Raw genomic sequence first — 24,721 nt, forward strand, 5'->3', positions numbered from 1 at the left:
TCAATAATATCATTCATTGTGTTAGTTGTCCCTCCCAGATCTTTATCCTTATCCATACCTTTATCTTGGACATTGATAAAAATCTTAAACAGCAGAGGGCCAAACACTGATAGCTGGAACCCCTATTGGAGACCTTCTTCAGAGTTAATATCAAACTATTAAAGAGCTACCTTTTAGGACTGCATTCAAATAGTTTTGAACTCACCCAACTGTACTATTATCTCATTCCTCTAACTTTTATTTCTTAAAGGAGAGACTTTATCAAGTGCTTTGCTAAAAGGCAGCTAAACCTTTTCTATATCACTGTAGTGACCCAGTTCAAAAAATATAATGGGATCAATCTGGTTTTTGATGAAGCCGTACTAACATTTAATGTTCATTAGCCATCTTTTTAATATTTTTAATTGACTTTAATTTTTTTTTCTGAAATGCAAGTTTGTTCCTTTAAAAAAATGGAATATTTGCCCTTTTCCATTATTGAGTTACTTTCCCTCATCTCATACTTTGCTTTAATAATATTTACTAATGATTCTAATCAGGTTAGAGCTGATTTGATTCAATTATTAGCCTTGATTATGGAATTATAAACAGAACTTCTTGAATTTGCTAATTATATTATTTGATGCTGGTTATTATATAACATTAGCTAACAGTAAAACATGCCCCTTCATTCCCTTGAAAGAGAAGCAAAGATTGCATTCTTTATTATTTTTGCAATTTTGATTTCAAGTTACTGCCTTATTATTTAAAATATGATAAATTTTTGAAAAGGGTAGTTCCATGTGAAATGATAATAATTTCCATTCTTTTGCAGCAATATCTTGAGAAATAAATTAGAATATTGTACAAAAAAGTCAAAAACAAAACAAAACACCTAACTGAATAATCTTAAAAAAAAAAAAAGAGAGAAAGAGTCCTTCATGCTATTTTCCAGAAAAGGCTCTTAGCTCTAACCCCTAGAAATTATCTTGAAAAGTGAAAAAAGTAACTTGCTTTGTCAACCTAGACACATTCAAGTTTTTGTCCTCTGCTGAGATTGCTGCAGGTGGAGCAAATTTACATCAAACTCTTAACTTCTTTAGAGTCGTTTAACATTGCTTGTATCAGCTTTGAATAAACTCTATTTACTAATGGATGACTTCATGCAGAAAAAACATCTTAGCAATGTGGAGAATGAGCTTCAAAAATTTGGATGCATAAAAAATGTGGATGCATACAAACTGAATTAAAAAATATTTCAAATGTGAAGATCATGCATTGATTTACTGAATTAAAACAACTCATTTTTAACACATTTATCAGGTTTCAAAGCTTCAAAAATTCAGATAAAAAGTGCCAAACAGTTTTTATTTTTAAGCAAATTTCTATATGTTTTCAGATAAATCATTACTTCCAAATTAATGGAAGCTAAACTACTTTTTCTGTTCTGAATTCATTTAGGTTAGAGATAATATCACATGAATTTTTTAAATTTTGTATTATAATGTATTATATTGTTCTTTTCTCTTTGTTTTGAAGAATGATTTCACAGGGATATGTCTTGATTTTTGAGTGAATTAGATTTAAATGATGCAGAGTTGCACAAAATTGTCTTCCAAAATCATCAAAGTCTAATCAAGAAGTCAAGAAGATTCAATGCCCTGGGATGCAGTGGATAACTTTGGCATCTTCAATGTTTGATCAAGCTCTAAGTGCTAAATGGTGCCTGCCTATTTCATCTGTTCTCAAGGACATTCCAACAAATTGTTCTAATTTGCTGGTTCTGCCTGGGGAAGTCTTCACATACTTGAAATAGAAATTCCTCTAACTGATAGACATATTTGAGGCTCATTAGTTTTCTTTAAAATGGTTTAGCCTGTCTATCAAGACAGTTTTACTGGAGTGGGGCCACTGCACTACCACATCTTGGAGCTGTAGGTGAGAGTTGAGTAAAGGTGGACATCAAAGGTAGATGAGTAGCCATCAAATGAACTTGGCAAGTCCTAATACTAGAGATGCTTGTTTCCTTCAAACATTCCATATACCTCATATATCTAACCCATGAACATTGCACTGCCTCCCAAATGTCTTGCTATTGGTTTTTTGATGACTGGAAGACAGAGTGAGTCTGATGATCTTGTGCAGCTTAACTTCAATTCACTTGCAAGTTAAGACATCATACCATGATGTCACTGGTCCTCTTTGGAAATGAAGAACGAACAACATTTGTATGTTATATTGTATATAGCATACAAATATACATTATAGAATATAATGATGTTTTATATATACAATAATATATATGATGTAGCAATTATGTACACAACAAAATATAGCATATTACATAATATCATCTTACTAAATAGGTAATATCCTCTTGTAATACTAAAAGGATAGTAGAGTTCTACTGAATTTAGATGTATAAAGTGCTTTATATATATTACAGTACTTTATAAATGTTATTTATTATTATTTTACCCAGGCAATTGATTTTAGTCATGTTTAATTTCAAATAAATAGTCATAATGATGATCAAATAAACAGTAATAATTATAGACATAGTTATAGTATTTGCTATTGGTCATATGAGCCACATCACTGGCTTAGGGATTTTCTTGATGAGTCACATCTGTAGAAAATGAAATTTGAGATTTATTCATATTATTTTAATCTGTGTTTTTTTTTCCAGATAATAACTCAATAGCTAAAGTAAAACAAACAAACAAACAGTTTCTTTAACATAATACTTAGACTTGGATGTTATAAGTTTTTAGAGGAAATACTTCACATTCACACAGAATTAGATTGACAGCAAATTCTTCCTCTTGGATTCTCCTTTGTAATTAATATTATTCTTCTAGTTATATAAGTGAAACACCTCCCCTGCCTTTGTCACATCAATAAACTCTGCTCTATGAGTGAAGATAGAGAAAAGGATGGTCATTTCTCTTCATTTGAGAAATGCCCGATCCTTTGTTTGGAGGAAAGAACCAAGAAGAACCAAAATCTCATCTCATTAGTTTCTCTGTCATAGTCCTTCAGTCTTATAAAACATGGGGCAGAATTTTTGGAAAGGTTAAATAAGTTTTAGCTTTGGTGGACCAAGGCAGGCAGTATTATTGATATATATCCTTTTTTGAATACTGTCTATATTAAGTAAAATTTCTTCTGTAAAGTAATTCTATCAATTTGTCAATATGATTTTTTTGTGATTTCTTCCTATGACTCCTTTGTTCTTTATATACAAAACAGCTGGATTGTGGTAAATTGATGAAATGCAACCAAATTTCAGTAGGTGGCGCTTATGAGCCATGCAATGCTGAGTTGTCAAATCCTTTTCCTAGGCAGATTTTTATTCTACAGCTCTGTAATAAGGATGTCAATGTAATGACTGGGCAATCTAACACAGTCCCTCAATTGAGGAATCGTAGAGTCACATTAAATGATTTTAGAGATTTATTTCATCCCTCCTCTACAATGAATTTGAAGTTTGTGTGTCTATTCTTTCCATCACAAATACAGAAATACTGAAAAATGAATTCTGTGCATTCCCAAATGGTCAATTCTTGTTTCTCCTTCAAAATTTGAAAACTTGCTTCATTTTCTATTGCTGAAAACCAGCAATAGTTTGTTCATATAGCTGCTGTGCCAGTTTTCTACTCGAAAAGCAAACAAACAAGCCAATAAACAAACCTGGAGCAAATTGAAGCGATTCTTTGGTTAAGCAGGATATACTGAATTCATATGAGATTCTTGGCAGCTACTGCCTCCCAAGAAATTATAACCTTGCTTATCTTTTACACACACCAAGCAGGTTATCCACCAGTTTTCCATTCAATCTAAGTGTTAAGAAATACCGTCAAGCACTAAGCAAATTGCTTTTTTTATTTGCTCTACTGAGCTTTCAAAATATAAACCAGATGTACTTTTTGAGCTAAACAGACATTTTAGAAAGAAAAAACACAATTTAATTAAAAAGGACCAGAGTTCTTGCTTACCTTGTCATTTTGAGAATAAAGCTACTCTGTAAAAAGTTCCCTATAGATTGCCATGGAAGCTAGTAGTCATAGGGCAAAAATTGTTTTGGAATTATCCAACTAAAAATAGAAGAAACACCTTCATTATGTATAGTGAATTCAAGAGAGTATATTAAAATAATGTGACATCTTCTTAGTCTTATTTCTATACTTTTTGTATCCTCATTGACATTGTTTTGTTTTCAAAGTAGCTCACTGGTTCTGCTTCCAAGTAAAATCAGTCTTAGTTGATGTCCATATATAAACATTTACAGAGAAAATTAAATGTCAAATAAGGCAGTATAGTATAGTTGGTAGAGTTTGGCATTTGAAATTGGAAAGTCTTGAGTTGAAATTTTGTTCTGTGATGCTGAGAGGATGATTCTAGGTAAATCACAATTTCTGTTTGTCTCAGAAAATAGCCATTAAGTCATATATTGGTTGACAATTACATAAGCAGAAAAAAGTAATTTATGCAGACAAAATTCTGGTACTTAAGACTATCAAAAATAAATCAAAATTATTATCAAAGATAAAAGAAATTAATTAATTAATTACAGTTCATCAGAAAAAGAATTTAAAGACATGTATGATTGAGACAATAAAAATCTAAGCTACTTAAATATGCCATTTTATATAAAAATAATAAATAAGCTTTCTTCATATATTTTTATTGTTTCCTAACCAATGTAAATCAATCATCACATCAGAGATAAAGAGCCTAGAAAATGAGTCAGCTGGAAAATCGTTTATGTCCTTGCCAAAGGAGAGATATGTCAGGCAAGGGCACTATCAAATATTATGGAGGACGTAGTGGAACATAATGAGCAGTATAGATACCTCATAAAAAGTATGTAAGCAATAGGGAAAATAAGTTTAAAGAAAGCTTGATTAGAAACACAACTAAAGTCAAATGATTCTGATGGCATTTAAAGATGAAACTGGAATGACAACAACAAATAGACAAAAACCAGAAAAGATCTGTAAAGCTTTCTTTTAAAAACATATTGGTATTTTTTTTACTTTATTTATATTTCTAACTATATTAATCCCTCTACACTCAAAGAACTATTTGTTGTTATAAAGAATAAAAAAGAGAATAAAGAGTCAAACAAAACTAATAAATACTTCAAATAAGTCTGACACTGCAGTATTCCAAAGCCATAGTCCCTTGTCTCTCTCTACAAAAGAGAGGAAGAAACCTTTTTGTTTTTTTCTTTCTTCTTTAGAGCTTTATCATTATACTTATCTTGCATTCAATTTGTTGAGAGGTTGTTGTTATTGCTATTGTTCCTTTCATTTATGTGGTTAAGGCCTTATACTGTTTTCCTGATTTTCTTACTTTTTGATTAACATGTCTTCTCATGTTTCTCAGTGTCCTTCATCATCATAGTTTCTTAAAAATTCGTTAAATTCTTTCTGTCTCCAATGATGCCTCAACTATCATCAATTTTTGTTTTCAGTTCTTTGATAGAAAAAAATTTCCACTATCAATATTTTAATATATATTAAATCTTTTCTATCTTTGACTTTATTGTATACTGAGCCATAAGATTTTTGGATCAAAGGGTATGATATTTTTAGTTACTTTTACCTGAATTCTGAATTGCTTTTAAGAATGATTGGACCAATTCACAGTTCTACTAATAATAGATAGATTAGTACCTGTCAAGATTTTTGTAATAAGTGTTTTTCTATTAATGACAATGATAACATTTTTACTGTAATGACATAATTCTTGTTGTGATGCATGAAGTAGAAATGATACTAAAGAAAACAAAGAAAGAATATATAAATGAAGCAGACTATATTGGACATAAAATTTTGAGGCTGTTAAAAATGAGTTCTTCAGACAATTGAAAGAAGGAAAAATGAGAAATGTTTTTGGAAAAAAATCACAAATTTTATTATTGTTGTAAAAAGGTAACCAAATAATGGCAATTACTGATCCATGTACTTAATATTATGCCCTTACAAAGTCTTTATGAAATAATCCATTTTTTTTTGGTGAGGAGGCACGTAGGTGATAAAATATAGGGAGTCCAGAGACTGGAATCAGGAAGACCTGAGTTCCAGCTTCAGATAGTTACTAGCCATGTGATCGTGAGCAAATCAATTAAGCCCTGTTTAGTTTTCTCATCTCTAAAGCTAACTGAAGGAAATGACAAATCACTCCATTATTTTTGCCAAAAAAAATAATAAATTTTAAATGGGGTCATGAGGAGTCAAACACTACTGAACAACAACCATATTCTTGATGAATCTGTGAAAAGTAAACACACAGCTTTCCTAAATATGCCGTAGCAAAACACACATACATATACACACATATAAGTGTTTGAATCAGTATAGTCCTCATTACTCTCTTCAATGCATAAGTTATTACACAAGATTCCTTGAAAGATATATCAATTGAAATAACTTTTCCCATTAACTCTCATATAATATCAAGCAAGGCATAAAACAGAAAGAATGCTTGCTAAAAATGTTTCCCAATTTTATGAAGGATGTTAACAACAGAGTCTAACTGAAGGATTATTCTCTAGATAGTGAAGACTTCCAGATGCTCCTCTTTCTACATGTTATTGTACTGAGCTTATTAATTCTTGTACTATTGCACAATTTCATTCTAAATGATATCTGTAATCCATTAAATATTTGTTTTTTTCCTGTCAGTACAGGAAAATCAAGTAGAGGAAAAATATATATTATATAGACTGTGATTTACAATTGGATGGACAACCCATAGAACTTCTCCATGAGCACATGAATCTTGGAAAAAATATTGAATATGAATCATATTTTGGATTGGGAATTGAACAAGAAAATGGTAGTAGTCTAGATCATTTTTTTTTTTTTGAGGCTGAGGTTAAGTGACTTGCCCAGGGTCACACAGTTAGGAAGTGTTAAGTATCTGAGACTAGTCCTCCTGAATTCAAGGCTGGTGCTCTATCCACTGCACCACCCAGCTGCCCCTAGATCATCTTTTAAAAATTATTCATTAATTTCTATAAGATCCAGCTTCTTTCTAAGACATAGCTTCATCTTTTTAATATCAATATCCTTTTGCTAATGTTTTTATAAATACAAGACATAGAATAGAAGTTTCTCAAATATGAAAGTTTTGGGTAGCTTAAAAGGTAATGGAGAGGTACACAATAGTTTTGAATAGATGGCAAAATATCAAAGAAGAATTGTGAAGGAGACATAGAATAAATAATGTTACATTGGAAAAGAAAATGAACTTATCATCCCTAGTGTGGTGGTTAAAGATACATAATTTCTGAATAAGTTAATCATTTTATTAATAAGGCCAACATGCTTATTAATAAAAGAATGATCATTTGGTTATCTCTCTCTTTTAGACCAAAGACCCCTCATGGTGATGGGCTCATAGTTTACATGCCCTTGGAAGAGCAGTTGTTCATGAGAATAGCAGTTACCATGAGAGGATGGGTTATATTACTGTGAAAATTTTGGGATATATGAGTGAGATCACCCAAATTTTGGGCAGAGACATCAATTTTCATATCTTTTGTCTGACAAAAAGGATCTATGTTTTCCCAGATCTGTTTGACCCAACATAATGAGTAGGAATACACCCACTAGCTCAAACTTAGAATTTCTTTAACTTTCTTTATTGAATTTCAGCCATCTTGGCTGGATATGAATTTTAGCAAGATTCCTTACACTGGTTGATTTTTGGATAAGGAGTAGAAAAGGAGAAAAAACTTTGTCTTGATATGAAAATTAGTTATTAATATAAGAGAGAAATAATCATTTCTCATAATTGAGAATGAGAAGTAATATATGAATAATCATGTATTCTGTTGCTACTCCTGTAATATTAAAATGTATAGAAGAAGGTATTGAATAGTTTGGGTAGATCTAGTTGGATAGAATAATTGGGTAGATAAGAGGCAAACAAGTTGAGAAAACTTTTTCATAGATTGTAATATGCAGTACTGAAGAGATTACCCATATAAATAAGATCAAAGATAATCAAAATACTGTATCAAAATAATTTGGGGATATTATTTTTATTTTACCTTTGCTTTACCTAAGGACAATGCTTTGGACAAAGTTGGTGCTTAATAATATTCAATTGAATTACCAGGAGTCTTGCTTTGGATACTTCCTAGTTATCTGATCCTTGGAAAGTCATTTAATGTCTGTTTGCCTTAGTTTCTTCATCTGTAAAATAGGCGTATAAGTAGTACATATCTCTAAGGATTGTGAAGAAGATCACACAAAATATTTGTAAAGTTCTTACCAGTGCCTGGCACAAAGTAAGGACTATATAAATGTTAGCTATCATCATCATCTTCATTATTATTTATTTCAGAGTTTATAGTGCATTAAACAAAATAGTGCATTCCAACTGGAAAGTTTTCTTCAGGAGGGACTAGATACTTATCTAGCATTTTCTACCTGCTTAACTTTTGTGTTCTACCTCATGGAAAGTATGCACAATAATACAAAATCTCACTTAACCTGAGCAATCTTCATTCTATGATCCACAATTTTCTTAGTCATTTTGTGGGAAGTCATTATTTCTGGCATTTTTAATGGTGGAATTTAAATATTTTTATATCTTAGAAACTTCCATTTTGGCTGTGTAATGAATTATACTTAGATAAAGATTTGTTTTGAATAATCCTAAATATGCTTGTTTGTTTTCAGATTTCAGAGAACTGACCGAATTTACATTAATAACAGTTGAAATAAATAAGTAAACAATAACTTAGAAAGCAATTTAATACACTAGGATACTCCTCTACTCTGGATATTAAATTACCAAAATCTCATCCTCAAAGCAGAAATGAGCCCCAGTAGTCACAAAATGTATAGATTTTATTTCATAAAGGACTTAGTATTTCCTTTCTAAGACATAACAAACATAGAATTTTAAATACAAATTATTAGTTACTGAATTTCCTCTAATAATTTTTGGTTCTGTCCAAAGTTACAATCAGAGTGGTCAGACCAAAAACAGGTAGTGGGACAACATTTTGTTAAATAAGAGTAGAAGCACAAGAAACATTCATTGATAGTAAGAAGTAAAAGAAAAAAAACTGAGGCAACCAGAAAGAAGAGAAGAGAAAAAGTGCCACTAAAAATAGCATGGGTATCTGGAAATATTTAATGAAGCAGGTAATAGCATCATATAAGTTCATAAACATGGAGGGTATTACTTTAGGGGAAAGATAGTAGTATCAACTACAAAAGTTCAGTGTCCTGGGAGAAATCAGTAAAAAAAGCAAATTAAATTCTTTCTATCTCAAGAACTCCTTGAGAATGACATTAAGATAGTATATACAGTAGTTGATATTCATAACAATGACCTTTGATACATTGAGAATTATAAATTATGGTCTGTATAGCCTAATAATAAATTTATAATAGGTGTTATAAAATTTACTATTGAAATTTGTTAAAATAAAAATAATGCCTAATATATTAAGCTTCAGTTATTGGGGAAATATTTATTGGAATTATTTAATGCTGCACAAATGAGGCTATACTGTATAAATATATATTTATATACATACACATATGTTTCTGTGACAGCACAAACTGAAAGGGGCATTAAAGAACATCAAATTCAATCCCAAATGTTGAATTTTTGAAACCAAATTTCTAATTTCAATGCTATTAAAATTTCCTAATGAAAAAACTCCCCATACCATCTCAGAGCTTCATCAATTCTGAAACTTTATAATGTGATAGAATATCCTAGGGTGCTGAAAAATTAAGTAATTTGACCTGAACTATGTAGCCTGTATTTATTGGAGGCAGAATTTTAATACAGGTCTTCTGAAATCAGAGGCCAATTATCTGTCTATGCCATACTGCTTCCCCATTTACAGATGAGAAAATTGTGTAATGACTTTTCTAAAGACTCATCTGTTAGACTTAAATCTAGAGTCCTTCTCTTCTAACAATTCAGTATGTTTTCTATTTCTGCATACCATATATAAAGTTGGTCCTTGCTTGTGTAAGCTTCAAATTGTATTAGTAATTGTGAAAATACTTTTAGTGATTGCCATTTTAATAGTCAGTCACATTGAATAATGAACAGATGTCTGGATTTAAGGGCAGGAGAGACCTAAATTATTAGAGTTGCCTCTTGCTCTTGATGTTTCCTAATCTATAAAACAGAGATAATAATATCTACCTTACAAAATTTCTATGAGAATGAAATTAAATAATGTTGTAAAGGATTTTATAAATCTTAATGTACTCACTATTCATTTATTTAAATGTTTCTGTCATCTCACCAGGTCTAAAAATTCTTTGTAATCACAATCTATCCAATCCAATATTGTCTGTGTGACTCTTGTTCATGTGTCTTTCTAAGATTTTTCCTGATATTGTCAGGGGTAGGAGTGGGGTGGGTGTAACATTGAAGCATTCTGGCTATTGACCTCTCATTCATCACTCGAACCACATGGCCAACTCATACTCTGTTTCTGTTATATAATTTTTTTGATGGCCACCCATGATTGTTGTTCCTTGGAGTATCTCATATGTTCTATATTGCAATCATTTACAAGCTTTTCCATTGCCCTTTATGTGACACTCATTTTAAATTCTTTGCAGGGAACATGTTTCAAGTTTTGATGTTATACAATATCAGTGGTAAAATGTTTGTATTGAAAAGATGAATGCTCCATATGGTGACACATAGCTATAGTTCCTCTACTTGGATGGAGGGGGTGAAGCTGTTTTTTTTTTTTCATTTAAAATTCAAAATTTCTGAGTTGTAGAAGGGCTAAATTTGATTTTGTAAAAATAACTAAGTCTGTCAGACATACTTGAGCCCTCAGGCATCAATATTGGGTTCTGGTCCATGAGTGATTTTTGCATTTCCAATTGTAATAAAGGAGGAGACATATTAAAACAAAACTTCAAAAATGAGGTTTTGTTGTTATGGGAAGCTTGTGATTCAGTAAAAAAAGCTACATAATTTCCTAAAGGGAATCTAGTTTATTCTTCTCTGTCTTTTCAGCACTAAGTCCAATATTACCCATCTCAGATATAGGTATTTTTGAAAATATCTATACAGGGTCCATTAAGATGCATGTTGATTTCTGGGCAATAGACATTCTTGATGGACTTGGATTTTCCTGTGTACATGAACATGTTACAGTACTTTGAATGATTAGAGATCTCTTTCAGGAAGTTTTCTGTGGGGCTTTCAGCTTGAATTAAGTTTGATATTAACAAAATGTCATCTATAAACAGAATATCTCAAAGACTCCACCATTCATTAGGAAGATTTCCTTGACCTGGACTCTATATTGGATTTCCTCTATGGCAGTGACAAGTACTTTTGGCAAATATATATGTTCCTTTTTATTAAGAGCCATCAAACTGGGTTATTTTGTCATTATATATAAGAAGGATTTTTTAGTTATTTTATTATATGGTAGGGAGACAATAAATAACCTGTATATTGTTAATAAATAACCTGTAATTCAGCATTTTGTTCTACCAACTGCCTTATTTTCTCTACATTTTCCAGTCAATTGTGAAATTTTAAATGTGGTTCACTTTGAACAAATGATGATAATTATGTATTTTTCAACTATTATACTAATAATATAGATTTATAGATTTATAGATTAAGAAACATCAAGAGCAAGAGGCAACTCTAATAATTTAGGTCTCTCCTGCCCTTAAATCCAGACATCTGTTCATTATTCAATGTGACTGACTATTAAAATGGCAATCACTAAAAATATTTTCACAATTACTAATACAATTTGAAGCTTACATAAACTAATAGAAAGTTTCTAACATCATTTACATCATTCAAAGTATTAAGAACCATAATAGTCATGGTCTTGCCACTGTATATAATCTTTTATTTTAGTGGATGTTACTTAAGAATGCTCAGAAAACAATATATTTTATGTAGAACAAAATCCATGAAAACATATAGGATAGGTTTGATCAATACAATCAGATAGTAATATTTTCATTAATTTCCAAGTTTTATGAATAGATAAATAACCTTGTAAATATTGTAAATAACAGGTATGCTAAAAATCATGCACATGTAATAATATGCAACCCATGTTCCTAGTTATGCCTGAATCCTAGGCCAAATCTTGGACTGTTTCCTATCCCCACCCCCCAATCATTGTTTTCGCACATATCTAGATTATGCTCTGAGAAACATTAAGAAATCATGAGCAAAGGGTTATTCCCATATTCCTATATCATAAGTATTTAATATAAAGAATATCTATGTTTTACTATTAAACTTTATTTCATTCCATAGGTAATATAGAAAATCCAAAGGATTCAGCGTATAGCCTCTCTAACATCCTGCTCCAACATGAAGGACTCATTACAACCTATATATAAATAATGCAATTTTTTTTGGTTATTCCCAGGGCATTATAATCTCAGTGCCATCTGATGATTTGGATCTTTAGCAAGGGAACTAAACATAGGGATGCCAATAGAACAACTATAGACATCCTGGATAGTCTCTTTGCAAAGAATCATCCAGTACCCAGATTTATAGCACCCCTTTGTGGTTTAGGCTCCTCTAAAAGGGAACTGAATTTAGGATTGCTAGATAGATAGATAGCTAGACAAAAGGTCATTGCTCTAGTAAGCCCTCCTTTTATTCCCCTGTGATTTATACTCATATTCAATTTTATGATGCTACTCTGATATCTTGGACTATCTCAAGAGGTAAATGTGCTTAGGATTATTATATAGGTAATCCTACATCCCATGAGGTTCATACTTTCTAAATAATAATAAAGGACAAAACCTTTGATTTCTTGCTCTTCTATGCTATAGTTTAGTCCTTTGATTGCTGATCTCTTCAGCACCCAGAGCCATGTGTGTAATCCTCTTCTGTTTCTCAAAGGCACATTGTTTTAATACTTTCGCTTCACCTTGGAGTTACTTGTGAGACAATCTGCAAGAATGGTATCTCCCTGAAATTTCTCACTTCCTTTCTAGAAGGAAGAACTAGTATTATGATTAATAATGAATTCTCTTTTTCTGGCTTTAAGGACAGAGAATGTGACTATTGGACTTAATTACTACTATCTAGGTAACCCCGAATCATTTACCATTTAGATTTCTATTTTTCTTTTCCATGACTGACATGTCTGCAAGGCTTTTCACTGTCTTCCCAAAGCTGAGACTAAGAAGTCAATACTATTTAGGGTTTAGTCTTATCTTGGATTAAGTAGGCCTGAATATAAGACATTTTTCCCATGTGCTGTCTTTTATGTGCCAGAATAAAGGAGGTGTCTACTCCAATATTAGAATCCTACTCAACAAATTCATCTTGAGAGTAACCTTTATCTATGAAACTCATCTTTTAGAGTTGTCAAAGAGCACTCTCCTAAGGAGATGCAATAAAAAAAACCCCAACAAGGACCACCACCCCTCCCAACCCTATAAGCAAGTTTTTTGAGAAGTCTTGATTCTTATACATGGAATTTCAGAACTGGAAGAGACCTTAGAGATAATCTAATTGAATTCATAACTGAATAGAAATTCATTCTACAACATCCGATAAGAAACAACCTAACCTATGCTTAAAGAATACTTATGATGGCCCAACATCCCTACTTCATGAAACAACTTATTCTATTTAGTTATAGTTTTTGCAATTTTTTTCTTTATTTTGAATAATAATTTGATTCTCTTCTATTTGACCTTTTGTTTCTAGTAATGCTTTTTTGGGATAGGATCCTCAAATACCTTTAGATAGCTATTATATTCCCTCTAAATTTTATGTTCTGACTAATCATTAATATGCAATCCCTGTATAACATCGTATTTTATAATTTATCCACCTATGGGTGGGTATATAGATAGGTATCACACATATACATATATACTATGTATGTCTCTCTCTCTCTCTCTCTCTCTCTCTCTCTCTCTCTCTCTCTCTCTCTCTCTATATATATATATATATATATATATATATATATAAGAAAAGTATTCATAAAAATAATTTTCCTATCTTTCTCTCTCTCTCTCTTATATATTCATAAAAATAATTTTCCTATCTTTCTCTCTCTCTCTCTCTCTCTCTCTCTCTCTCTCTCTCTCTCGAGAGAGAAAGATAGGAAAATTATTTTTATGAAGAAAAAGAAAAATATTCAATTTACTTTAAAATACATAATAATATGTTTTTCAGTTTTCTATCATAAACTTTAAAAGGAGGCAAAAAGGGGTAAAGACTCAAAGACAGAGGTGGGCAGAGAAAAGGAAGGGATGGAACTAGAGACTGAAATAAGTTGAACAACACGAAAAAAATTGATAATCCTCACAAACCTTAAACATGCTTCTCTAAATTCCATTTTGATGTTTTGATTATATTTAGTTCCTCTTTTCTGGTTCATCACAATGACTGTGTCAAGTCATGCTACCAATTTCTCATTTCTTAAAATCACCATGACTCCTTTCCTGTTGTTTTAACTGGCCCAGTTCTTTCAAACCCCTAAAAAGTAAACACTGTGTTTGTCCTTTGTCACTGCAAAAAATAACAATCAATATTATTCCCTTTTTGTTCACCCATAGGCAATATTATTCATCTGGCCAATATATAGCATTTGGGAATCTTCACTTTAACTGCTGAAAAGAGTTTAGAAGTTTCATTTTCTCATTTGACTTCCTGTTTGGTCAAATCTTTTACTTATTCACATCCATACCTAATATGCAGGGGGATTATTGTCCCTGTAGTGCCCTTGGTATGTAGTTTAAGGGAATGGTATCTAACTCAAATAGAAAATGGGGGCCATTAAAATATACATTGGGATCTCTGCAGACATAGTTTTAACATTAATATTATTTATGCTTTAATGGATTTTTATTTATTTTGTTAATTATTTCCTAATTTTATTTTAATCTGATTTGGCCTTACTATGGAGTGTTGTAGGCATGTTGTCCATGTGCTACATATTTTACACCTTTGGTGCAAATAATAATGGACTTGTTGTTAAAACATAAATTTAAATCTAAACTTACATCCTTAACAAATGGTCTAATTGAAAAATTTATTTAACTTTTCAGAATCTTGGTTTCCCCATTTATAAAATGAGAAACTAGATATGTTCTTATATATCTTACTTCTTAGGAATGGTAGGAAAATATTCATAAACTTTAAAATGATATATAAAAATAAATTTTTATTGAGCTTTGTTATCTTTGTCACCACTTTCCAATTATTATTATTGCCAAAATTATCATGTTATTGCCAAATAACAGATGTTTTTCCTCAAATATGACTAACATTGAGTTTTTAAAAATCTCTCAAAGTGCCATTTCAGAGCAAAAACTGGGGCAAGAATGAAAGCTCTCTACCTGGGAGAAACCTTAGGGGTCATTTGACCTAATCTCTTATTTGAGAGATGAAGAAATTTAGATCTAGAAAGGTGAAATGACCTGAAACTATTAGGATTTGTATTTGAATATGAGTCTTCCAGTAACCAAGGTCCTCTCTATGCTTCACTGAAACATTGGAATGAGAACTTTGTGGCTATGTGTAAGTTAATGAATCAATTCAAAATAATTTATTATGTGTTACTATGGGCCAGTCACTGTGCTACTTGCTGGGAATACAAAGACAAAAGTGGATCATTTCTTCAACGAATGTATATTTTGATTAGGAAGATAACATGTATATTTCTAAGTATATACATAATACATATGAAATAAATACAGGATGATTGTGAGAAAGAGGACACTAGTCATGGAGGTGGAGGAAGGCATCAGGAAAAGCTTCATGTTGAGGAAATCACTTGAGTTGAACCATGAATGAAATCAAGTATTTCATGGAGGACTGTGTTATAGGTAAGGAGTAGAGTATGAAAACGCAAGGAGAAGGGAGACAGAGTATAGTTTCTATAGAAAGTAAGTTACAATATATGTATTGAATAATACAAGGAGGAAAATAATATGTAAAAATGATTTGAACAATCTGAAAAAATTTAAATGCCAAATGAAAGAGTTTAGAATTGACTCTAGTGGCAATAGGGAATTATTTAGGTTTGTTGGTCAGGAGACTGACAGACTGATACCTGTTCCAGTAAAATTATTGTGGAGATTGTGTAGAGAAGGTGAAATAATGAGGTCTTGAACTACAGTGGTGGCTATAAAAGGGTATAAGTAATAATAATAATAATAATATTCCTATATCTACATAATATGTGTATGCATAATTATGTATTATGTAATTATGTTATGAAAATGAGAGTTGGCTAATAAAGATACTAGATCAGAAGTGTAGCAACATCCTATGTTCCTACTAACATATTTATGTTTGGTCTGTTAGCAAGCACAAACAACTTAAAGCATGCTTATTTTAGTGCTTGAAATTTTGAAATTTTTGGAGTTAGTTTTTTATTTAAGAAGCCAAATATTCAAATTATGTTTCTAATACAAGCTCTGATTGTATGACATAGGAAAAGTATTTAACCTTTCAATACTTCAGGCATCTTTCTATGAGAATAAGCTTCAAAATGGTACTAACTTTCACTTAATGATAATAAAATCTCAGGTCTTAACCCAAAAATGTTAAGTCTAAGGAATTTCAGGGCTTATGTAAATTAAAAAAAATATTAATGATGTGGTTTTAAGTTCAATTCATGTGTGTATGTGAATATGTATGTATTGTAGAGTTTCTGTATGTAAGTGTATGAATAAATCCTCATATGCCTGTACATATATACATGGGTAGGGGAGTGAATAAACATACTGAATTCATTCTTTGAATGAATTTTAATTCATCCTTAAAAAGAAAAGTAATTTTTAAATATATATGGAAAATTGGGCCATTTTTCTTTAAGATTAGGAGTAGAGACAATTCTATTAGTTTTATTGTGTTTAATCTTCTAAAAATGGTTTTCTGAATATTTTATTAATCAAACCTAATTGATACTATTAAATAAAAGCTGATATTGATGGGAAATAGAAAATCTTTGCACTTATGAATTCCATTAAAAGAAATATTTACAAAAAATTTTAAGATATGCTTATAATACCAATCTTAATGTGCATGATCACAATTGATTCAATAATCTGTGAGGTATGTAGGTACTGCAAGTGTTATTATCTCATTTTTACAATGAGAAAATTGATTCTCAAGTGAAATTAAGTGACTTGCTCACAAACAGAAGGTCAAGATAGGATTTCAAACCTGTGTCTCTTGATTGTCCTTTAAACAATGCTACTGCTCTAAATTCAAATGTAACAAAATATAGCTACAACTTTTACCAAGTACTCAGAAATTTGCTCCATTAAGCTTGTTATGATATTAAACTTCTTTGTGAAGCCTTGAAAAATTTAACCAACATGCTTTTATGTAATGCTGAATATGGAGGCTTATAAAACTGAAATTTTAAGCTGAATATTTAGGTTTTCATCTGAATTTTAAGTATCATATAAGTGCTAACAAAGGAAAATAGAGACAACTAGAAAGCATATAAATAATTTAGTCCAAAATACATTTTTACTAATATATATATATAGATATATATATATATAGATATATATAGATTTATATCTATATCTATCTATCTATCTATCTATCTATATATATATATATATATATATAAAATGGAGATAAAAGTGCTTTGATTAGTTGTGGAGATAGAGATGTGTGTGTGTGTGTGTGTGTGTGTTAGTCCAAAATACACTTTTACTAAAAATATATATAAATAATGGAGATAAAAGTGCTTTGAGTGGTTGTGGAGGTAGAGATGTGTGTGTGTGTGTGTGTGTGTGTGTGTGTGTGTGTGTGTGTGTGTGTGTTGGAAGATAGATTGCCTACACAATTGATTCTATTTGTTAGTTTGCTTTGCAAGTGTAATGATAGCAGATATTTTTATAGTAGTACTTTAGCATATATATCATTATATCATCAAAATAACTCTGTGAAGTAGATACAGAGGCTTTATTTATTCATTTTAAAATTTATCTATCTACCAATCTATTCATCCATCTACCCCCTCCCCCCTCTCTCTCTTTGTATATGTATATATGTATATATATATACACACATATATACATATATGTATATATATATACATACATATATATGTGTGTATATATATATATAGATAGATAGATAGATAGATAGATAGATAGATAGATAGATAGATAGATAGGTAAAGGAGTAAGCATGCTCAGAGAATTTGAATGACTTGCTCATGATCCCACAGATAGAAAGTGTCTGAAGACAAACATTCTCAGAATTTGGTTTATTCAATTTGAGTAATCTTTCCACTGTCTCTCATATATACAGAACATAGGCTAACCTTTAAAATTTTAAAGGACTAAAGTCAGTCAATAAATATTTATTAATCATTCTACTATGTGCCAGGAACTATGCTAAGCTTTGGGAGGTACAAATACTAATAAACAAAGACAATTCCTATCCTAAAGTGTTTATACGCTAATCAGGGGAGATGTCACACAAAAGAAAGCCAAACCATGAAGAGGTGAGGGAGAAAATATAAGGAAAGGGGAAGGTTGAGATTTTTTGGAGGGAAGGTATGTTAGAGAGTTTCAGAGAAGTCCAAATGTTGTATAGCTGTTGGGAGAAGGAGGAAAACATGCTTGATCTCTTTTTTTTTTTTTTTTTTTTTTTTTTTTTTTTTTTTTTTTAAATAGAAGTCCTGCAGTCATTGTCTTGCTTTCCAGACATAGAGTTCAATTAGGGGATACCAATGAGATGTGAGCATAGAGCATCTTGCAGTATAATGAGATTTCAATGTCATTTGGATAATTTTTTTAGATATTTATTTCTATTTGCATGCAATTTTTGTCTTGTTTGATGGTTTTCATTGCACTATAGCCACCTTTCTTTATAACATTTAAAGGCTTCATTTTTACCACTTCTACAGTTATCATATTTTCATTTAAGAGGAACACTTGTTTTAAGTAAGTGGAAGACTTTAAAGAAGGAAAATTAAAAGTGCAAAATCACAATGGGTTAAAATAAATATCAGAAATCACATCTAGGTGATTTTAAAAATCTGATTTAATTCTACTAAAATACTCTTGCTTGATTTTTAGGACAGTTCAGCAAATATTGTACTGAATTATATAGGTAAAATTATTCACTTCACTTTTGTGTATACACATAACATTGACCAGAAACCATATGATTTCATTCTTTCAAACAATTCAGCCATATGATTTGATTCTTTCAAACTCCTTTTATTATCTTCTTGGATAGCCATTTTCCTTTACTAAGTAAGCTATAGACTAATACATTAGTTTAAAACTAAACAGTAATTTCCTATTACCAAGAAATATTAGCTGACTACTGGGCATATATCCCAAAGAAATACTAAAGAAGGGAAAGGGACCTGTATGTGCTAAATGCTTGTGGCAGCTCTTTTTATAGTGGCTAGAAACTGGAAGATGAATGGATGTCCATCAATTGGAGAATGGTTGGGTAAATTATGATATATGAATGTTATAGGAATATTATTGTTCTGAAGAAATGACCAGCAGGATGAATACAGAGAGGCTTGGAGAGACTTACATCAACTGATGCTGAGTGAAATGAGCAGAACCAGGAGATCATTATACACTTCAACAATGATACTGTATGAGGATGTATTCTGATGGAAGTGGATATCTTCAACAAAGAGAAAATCTATTTCAGTTCTAATTGATCAATGATGGACAGATTCAGCTACACCCAGAGAAGGAACACTGGGAAATGAGTGTAAACTGTTTGCATTTTTGATTTCTTCCCAGGTTATTTTTACCTTCTGAATCCAATTCTTCCTGTGCAACAAGAAATTCGTTCTGCACACATATCTTGTATCTAGGATATACTATAACACATTTAACTTGTATGGGACTGCCTGCATCTAGGGGAGGAGGTGGAGGGAAGGAGGGAAAATTCGGAATAGAAGTAAGTGCAAGGGATAATGTTTTAAAATTAGCCCATGTATATGTACTGTCAAAAAAAATAGTTATAATTATATAAATTAATAAAAATGTAAAAAAAAAAGTATTAGCTGGCCAATGTATAGACATCCAGAGTTTTCTCAGTCCATTCCTAATGGAGCCCTCACATTCTATCATAATGTAAGTATTGGATGTGGATTTTTACATATGCTGTACATATGGGAAATGATAGATAAAATGGAATATTGTGGATCTTATTCCATGAGTCTCTGAATCCTTGCTTCCCTCAAACCCAATTAGTTTTTTGGCATCTTGGTATTTTAATTTCAGTCCAAACCCAAAGAAGCTAGCAACTTCTAGCCTATGTTTTCTTAGAGTTGAGAAGCTCCTCCCTGGAGGAGGCAGTCGGTATGGATTGTATATAGACGTAGTGTGTAAGGGAGGATCCTGGTCCCCTGTGCTCTCACACATGCTGGAAGAACTGCTGGGGGGAAAAAAAAAAAAAAAAAGGTGGGGTGAGGTGGGGAAATCAGCAGAGCTAAGATGTTGGTGAGACTTGCACTGCTAGTCCCTTCTGATTATCCTAACTGGCTTTCAGCAGAATCCCGCTGGATAGCTCCAAGAGACATTCCCACAGGTTCGTTCCTATTCATCTGTTGAGTCTCTCTTTCTCTCCTCTCTCTCTCTCTCTCCCTCTCTCTCTCTCTCTCTCTCTCTCTCTCTCTCTCTCTCTCTCTCTCTCTCTCTCTCTCTCTCGACAGAGCAGTTTGAGGAAGAAATTAAAGCACCTAGAACGCATGGATCAACTTTTCAAGTGTTTTTGTTTTGTTTTAGGACACTTTCTCTGGGGTGGCAGAAACTTGGCGAGGAAGGAGAACACCGATTAATCTAGCTCATCAATCTTTTAATATTTTTCATTTCTCCGTATTATCGAACGCATGAAAAACTACAGTGAATTTTTCAGTACTTAAGGACTATGGTTACAAAATCTTTTTCAAAATCTTTCCCTACAAACCGACGAAAATGAGAGCAGCTTGATTCCGGAGGTCTTAGAGGCAGATTCCTTGCCTCCTCAGAACAGGGGCACCATTGAATTCGTTATCCGCTGCGTGATCCCGTCGCTGTACCTGCTTATTATCACAGTGGTTTGCTGGGCAATATTACCCTAATGAAGATCTTCATCACTAATAGTTCCATGAGAAGCGTCCTAACATCTTTATCTCTAGCCTAGCAGCTGGGATCTGCTGCTTCTGGTGACCTGCGTGCCGGTGGACGCCTCTCGCTACTTCTTTGAAGAATGGATGTTTGGGAAAGTGGGCTGCAAACTTATTCCCGCCATACAGCTTACCTCAGTGGGAGTTTCGGTGTTCACTCTAACCGCGCTTAGTGCAGACAGGTAGAATACTTTTTGGTGGTTTTTTTTTGTTTTTTGTTTTTTTTTCTTTTGGAATGGAAAATGGGGGAAAGGAAATGGATGTGGGGGTGGGGATAGGAATAGAGGGGTAGTGAGAAGAGGAGGTGAAGAGAAAAAAAGGAGCAAAAAGGGAGAAGAAGACTAAGGAAAATGGGAGAGGGAAAGAGTAAGGATGAAAGGAAAAGACAAGGAGGGGAGAGAGAAAGAGTCAGAGAAAATGGATAAACTGAATTAAAACGTAATTTAAAAGTGAGATTTGAAAACAATTCAAGAAATTTATTTAAGAAAGATTAAAGTACCTGAAATCATTTCTAAAAATGCATTTATTGGTACATCATTGCTAGGAGACTTATAGTTAATTTGACCACTCTGTAAAAATTCAATTTCAGGTGTCTTGTGAAGGGAGGAGAAATCTTCAAAGTGAGACTATATTTTATCTTTTAATCATTAGACTCGCTTCATAGTTCAGAATATCTTTTTAAAGTAACTCTCTCAAATATTGTCAGTATTTTGCCTCTAAAGTTTTTATTGGCCAAGGGGGAAAACTTTGGCATTAATAATGCACTGCTATTCTGAAGCAATAGCATCTACTATTATGCAGTGTCCTAAGGCCCAGTATTTTGGACATTTTATACTTGTTTAGTACTAGCAATTTAGAAATGCATGCTTTCCTTGTAATTGGGATATACTGTTTTATTATTTATAGATAATGGAATAAATTAAAATTCAACCTCATGCAAGATGATTTCAACATATTTTACAAAAATAAAATAAGTTGCAAAGCAGGTGCTTCAGTAATAGAAGGAATTATTTACTGAGGATTTTCCTATGTAAATAAAATCATAAGTCTAGTCACCCTCCCAAATCCACACACTTTCTGTTAAGTTTCATTCATACATACGAATGCGTGTATGAATTCTATATACGCATATAAATATGTATATGTTACTATCCTATATATAACCTACAGAGCTATATAGACTAGAATGTATTACTCCAATTGTTTACTTTTACTAATGAGAAAGAAGATCCAGGAATGTCATGTGATTTATAACTTATGGTATGGCATGATATGGACCTAGGATGAGAACACAAATCTGTTTAATTCCTGTCCAGGGATATTCCCACTATATCTTGCTCTCATTCTTCCAAACCCTAAGTAGATAGCTAAAGGAAAAGCTTCTTTCTTTCTTTCTTTCTTTCTTTCTTTCTTCTTCTTTCTTTCTTTCTTTCTTTCTTTCTTTCTTTCTTTCTTTCTTTCTTTCTTTCTTTCTTTCTTTCTTTCTTTCTTTCTTTCTTTCTTCTTTCTTTCTTTCTTTCTTTCTTTCTTTTCTTTCTTTCTTCTCCTTCCTTCCTTCCTTCCCTTCCTTCCTTCCTTCCTTCCTTCCTTCCTTCTTCCTTCCTTCCTTCTTTCTTCTTTCTTTCTTTCTTTCTTTCTTTTCTTTCTTTCTTTCTTTCTTCTTTCTTTCTTTCTTTCTTTCTTTCTTTCTTCTTTCTTCTTTTTTGTCAGGAAGATAAGTAATATCTACTTAGCTGAGTAGAAGCAGGGACTTGGAGATCTGTATATGTCTTAAAAAAATGAGTGTACTAATTTGATAGTTTATACTTCCAGGAACTCACTTGTACCATCTAAAAATTTGAATGTTATATTGTCTAGGAAAGATGAAGTAAAGTGAATGTAAAAATAAGTGTATGAAAAATTGAGGTTCTTTAATTTCTTATCCAAGTTGTTAATGAAAAACAAAGTTTGGATTACTGAATTATTCAGATCATTGTAATAATTCCTTATGCTACTTTGTCAGTAGAAAGTTGATCAGAAATAGCACAAGGATAAAGTGAAGTAGATAATTGAATAATTATTGTTAAGTTGAAGATTATAGAATATGATTCCAAAATTTTAGATTTCAATACATATCCCATAGAGGATAGTTGTTACTATGAGTTATCTAGAAACTTTATTCAATTATATACATATATATATATGTATATATGTATATATAAAACTTTACTTACATGGACACAATTCTTATTGTACTTTTTAATATGCATTCCTGAAGTGTGTGAAACTTAAGATATTCCTTTTTGGATTAACTTTTATGAAAAATCCATTTTATGTTTTAAATTAAAATGATACTATGATGATTTTGGACAAGCCTCATGTATGGCTCTTACTATGGAAGTTCTAATAATTTTTTAAAAATAATTTTTTATTTTTTTCCAGACATGAATCTTAGTATTCTGGTAGGACAATCCTGAGTTTATCAAGTTGGTTTTCAAAACTGCCAGGGAAACATAAGTAAAATGATCCTGTCTAGGGTCAGGCACTGACTTCTGAAATATTTCTCTGTGTATTGAAGTGTGCTTAGGGAATAAAAACATGAATCTTAGGAGCAATCCAATATAATTCAAGACCAAAATGATTTTCAATTTATTTGCTATTTTTATCTCTATTTTGATAGCATTTTAAAATGAATCCTCATATTTAATTGTAACTATGGTTGGTTCTATTGTATGGATCAAGTTCCAAAGTCCTTCAAAGTTTGTCTTTACAGTATCATTGTTATTCTATGATTAATTTTCCAGATTCTTCTCATTTCATTTTACATTAGGCATTTTTTAGTACTACTTCTCATTCCCAATGTAATGTTGGTGATATGTTTCACATTTGCGTCATTTTCAAAAAACTCTTTTATACTTTGGTTGTCTGAAGCTTGAAACAAAATTTCTTTCTTTTATTAAATTCTGGGTATAGCAATAATTAACAAAAACAGAGATTTCATTATACAAGGAACAATGAAGAGAATTCTTTAGAATATATTAGATCTTTCCATTGCCCTTTGGCAACCTATAATTTTTATTTTGTTGAAATTATGGTGTCATATGATTTGGAGCCATATAGTATTACTGGAAAACTATTGTTAAAATATGCACTTTTGCAACAGTGAACAGCTTGAAATTTTTGAAGGCATTGTGCAACTTTCCAAATTTGATTTAGCCCTAATCCTCCTACTCCTGTTCAGTCTTCCATCTTCATAGTCAGTCCAAGTTATCTGTACTGATGGTTTAATTCAACTTGTGGCTTATTTAGTGATAAGAACTTACATTTAAATAGGATTTCATGGTTCATAAAGTACTTTAAATGCATTGTTTCATTCACTCATCATTACATTCCTATAAATAGGTTGTTACAGATAATATCTTTGTTTTTCAGTAGAGACAATAGTGCATAGTAATAGAGAGCTGTCTTTGGAGCCTTGAGGATGTGGGTTCAATCTCTGTTTCTGATATATACTAATTATGTGATGCTCCTGGGCAAGTCACTTAACTTCTCAATTATATAGACTATTCATAAAACTTAGTTGCAGAAAAGGTGCTGACCTGCATTGGTAGAGGAATGTCC

General features: G+C 31.6%; 2 protein-coding genes across 2 annotated transcripts in view; one reads left to right on the forward strand and one right to left on the reverse strand.

Moving 5' to 3' along the window:
• Nucleotides 1-24,721, forward strand: part of NMBR (neuromedin B receptor) — a 138,480-nt gene that overhangs the window by 90,897 nt on the left and 22,862 nt on the right. Inside the window, exon 3 of the mRNA XM_074309677.1 lies at nucleotides 20,742-21,303. Within this exon, the coding sequence (XP_074165778.1) occupies nucleotides 21,209-21,303 (95 nt within the window). The 5' untranslated portion in view covers nucleotides 20,742-21,208. The remainder of the gene's footprint in view (nucleotides 1-20,741; nucleotides 21,304-24,721) is intronic.
• GJE1 (gap junction protein epsilon 1) overlaps nucleotides 1-24,721 on the reverse strand; it is a 202,824-nt gene that overhangs the window by 13,378 nt on the left and 164,725 nt on the right. The window lies entirely within an intron of this gene.

This window comes from Sminthopsis crassicaudata, chromosome 4 (genome assembly GCF_048593235.1).
Source record: "Sminthopsis crassicaudata isolate SCR6 chromosome 4, ASM4859323v1, whole genome shotgun sequence".
NCBI classification, from domain to species: domain Eukaryota; kingdom Metazoa; phylum Chordata; class Mammalia; order Dasyuromorphia; family Dasyuridae; genus Sminthopsis; species Sminthopsis crassicaudata.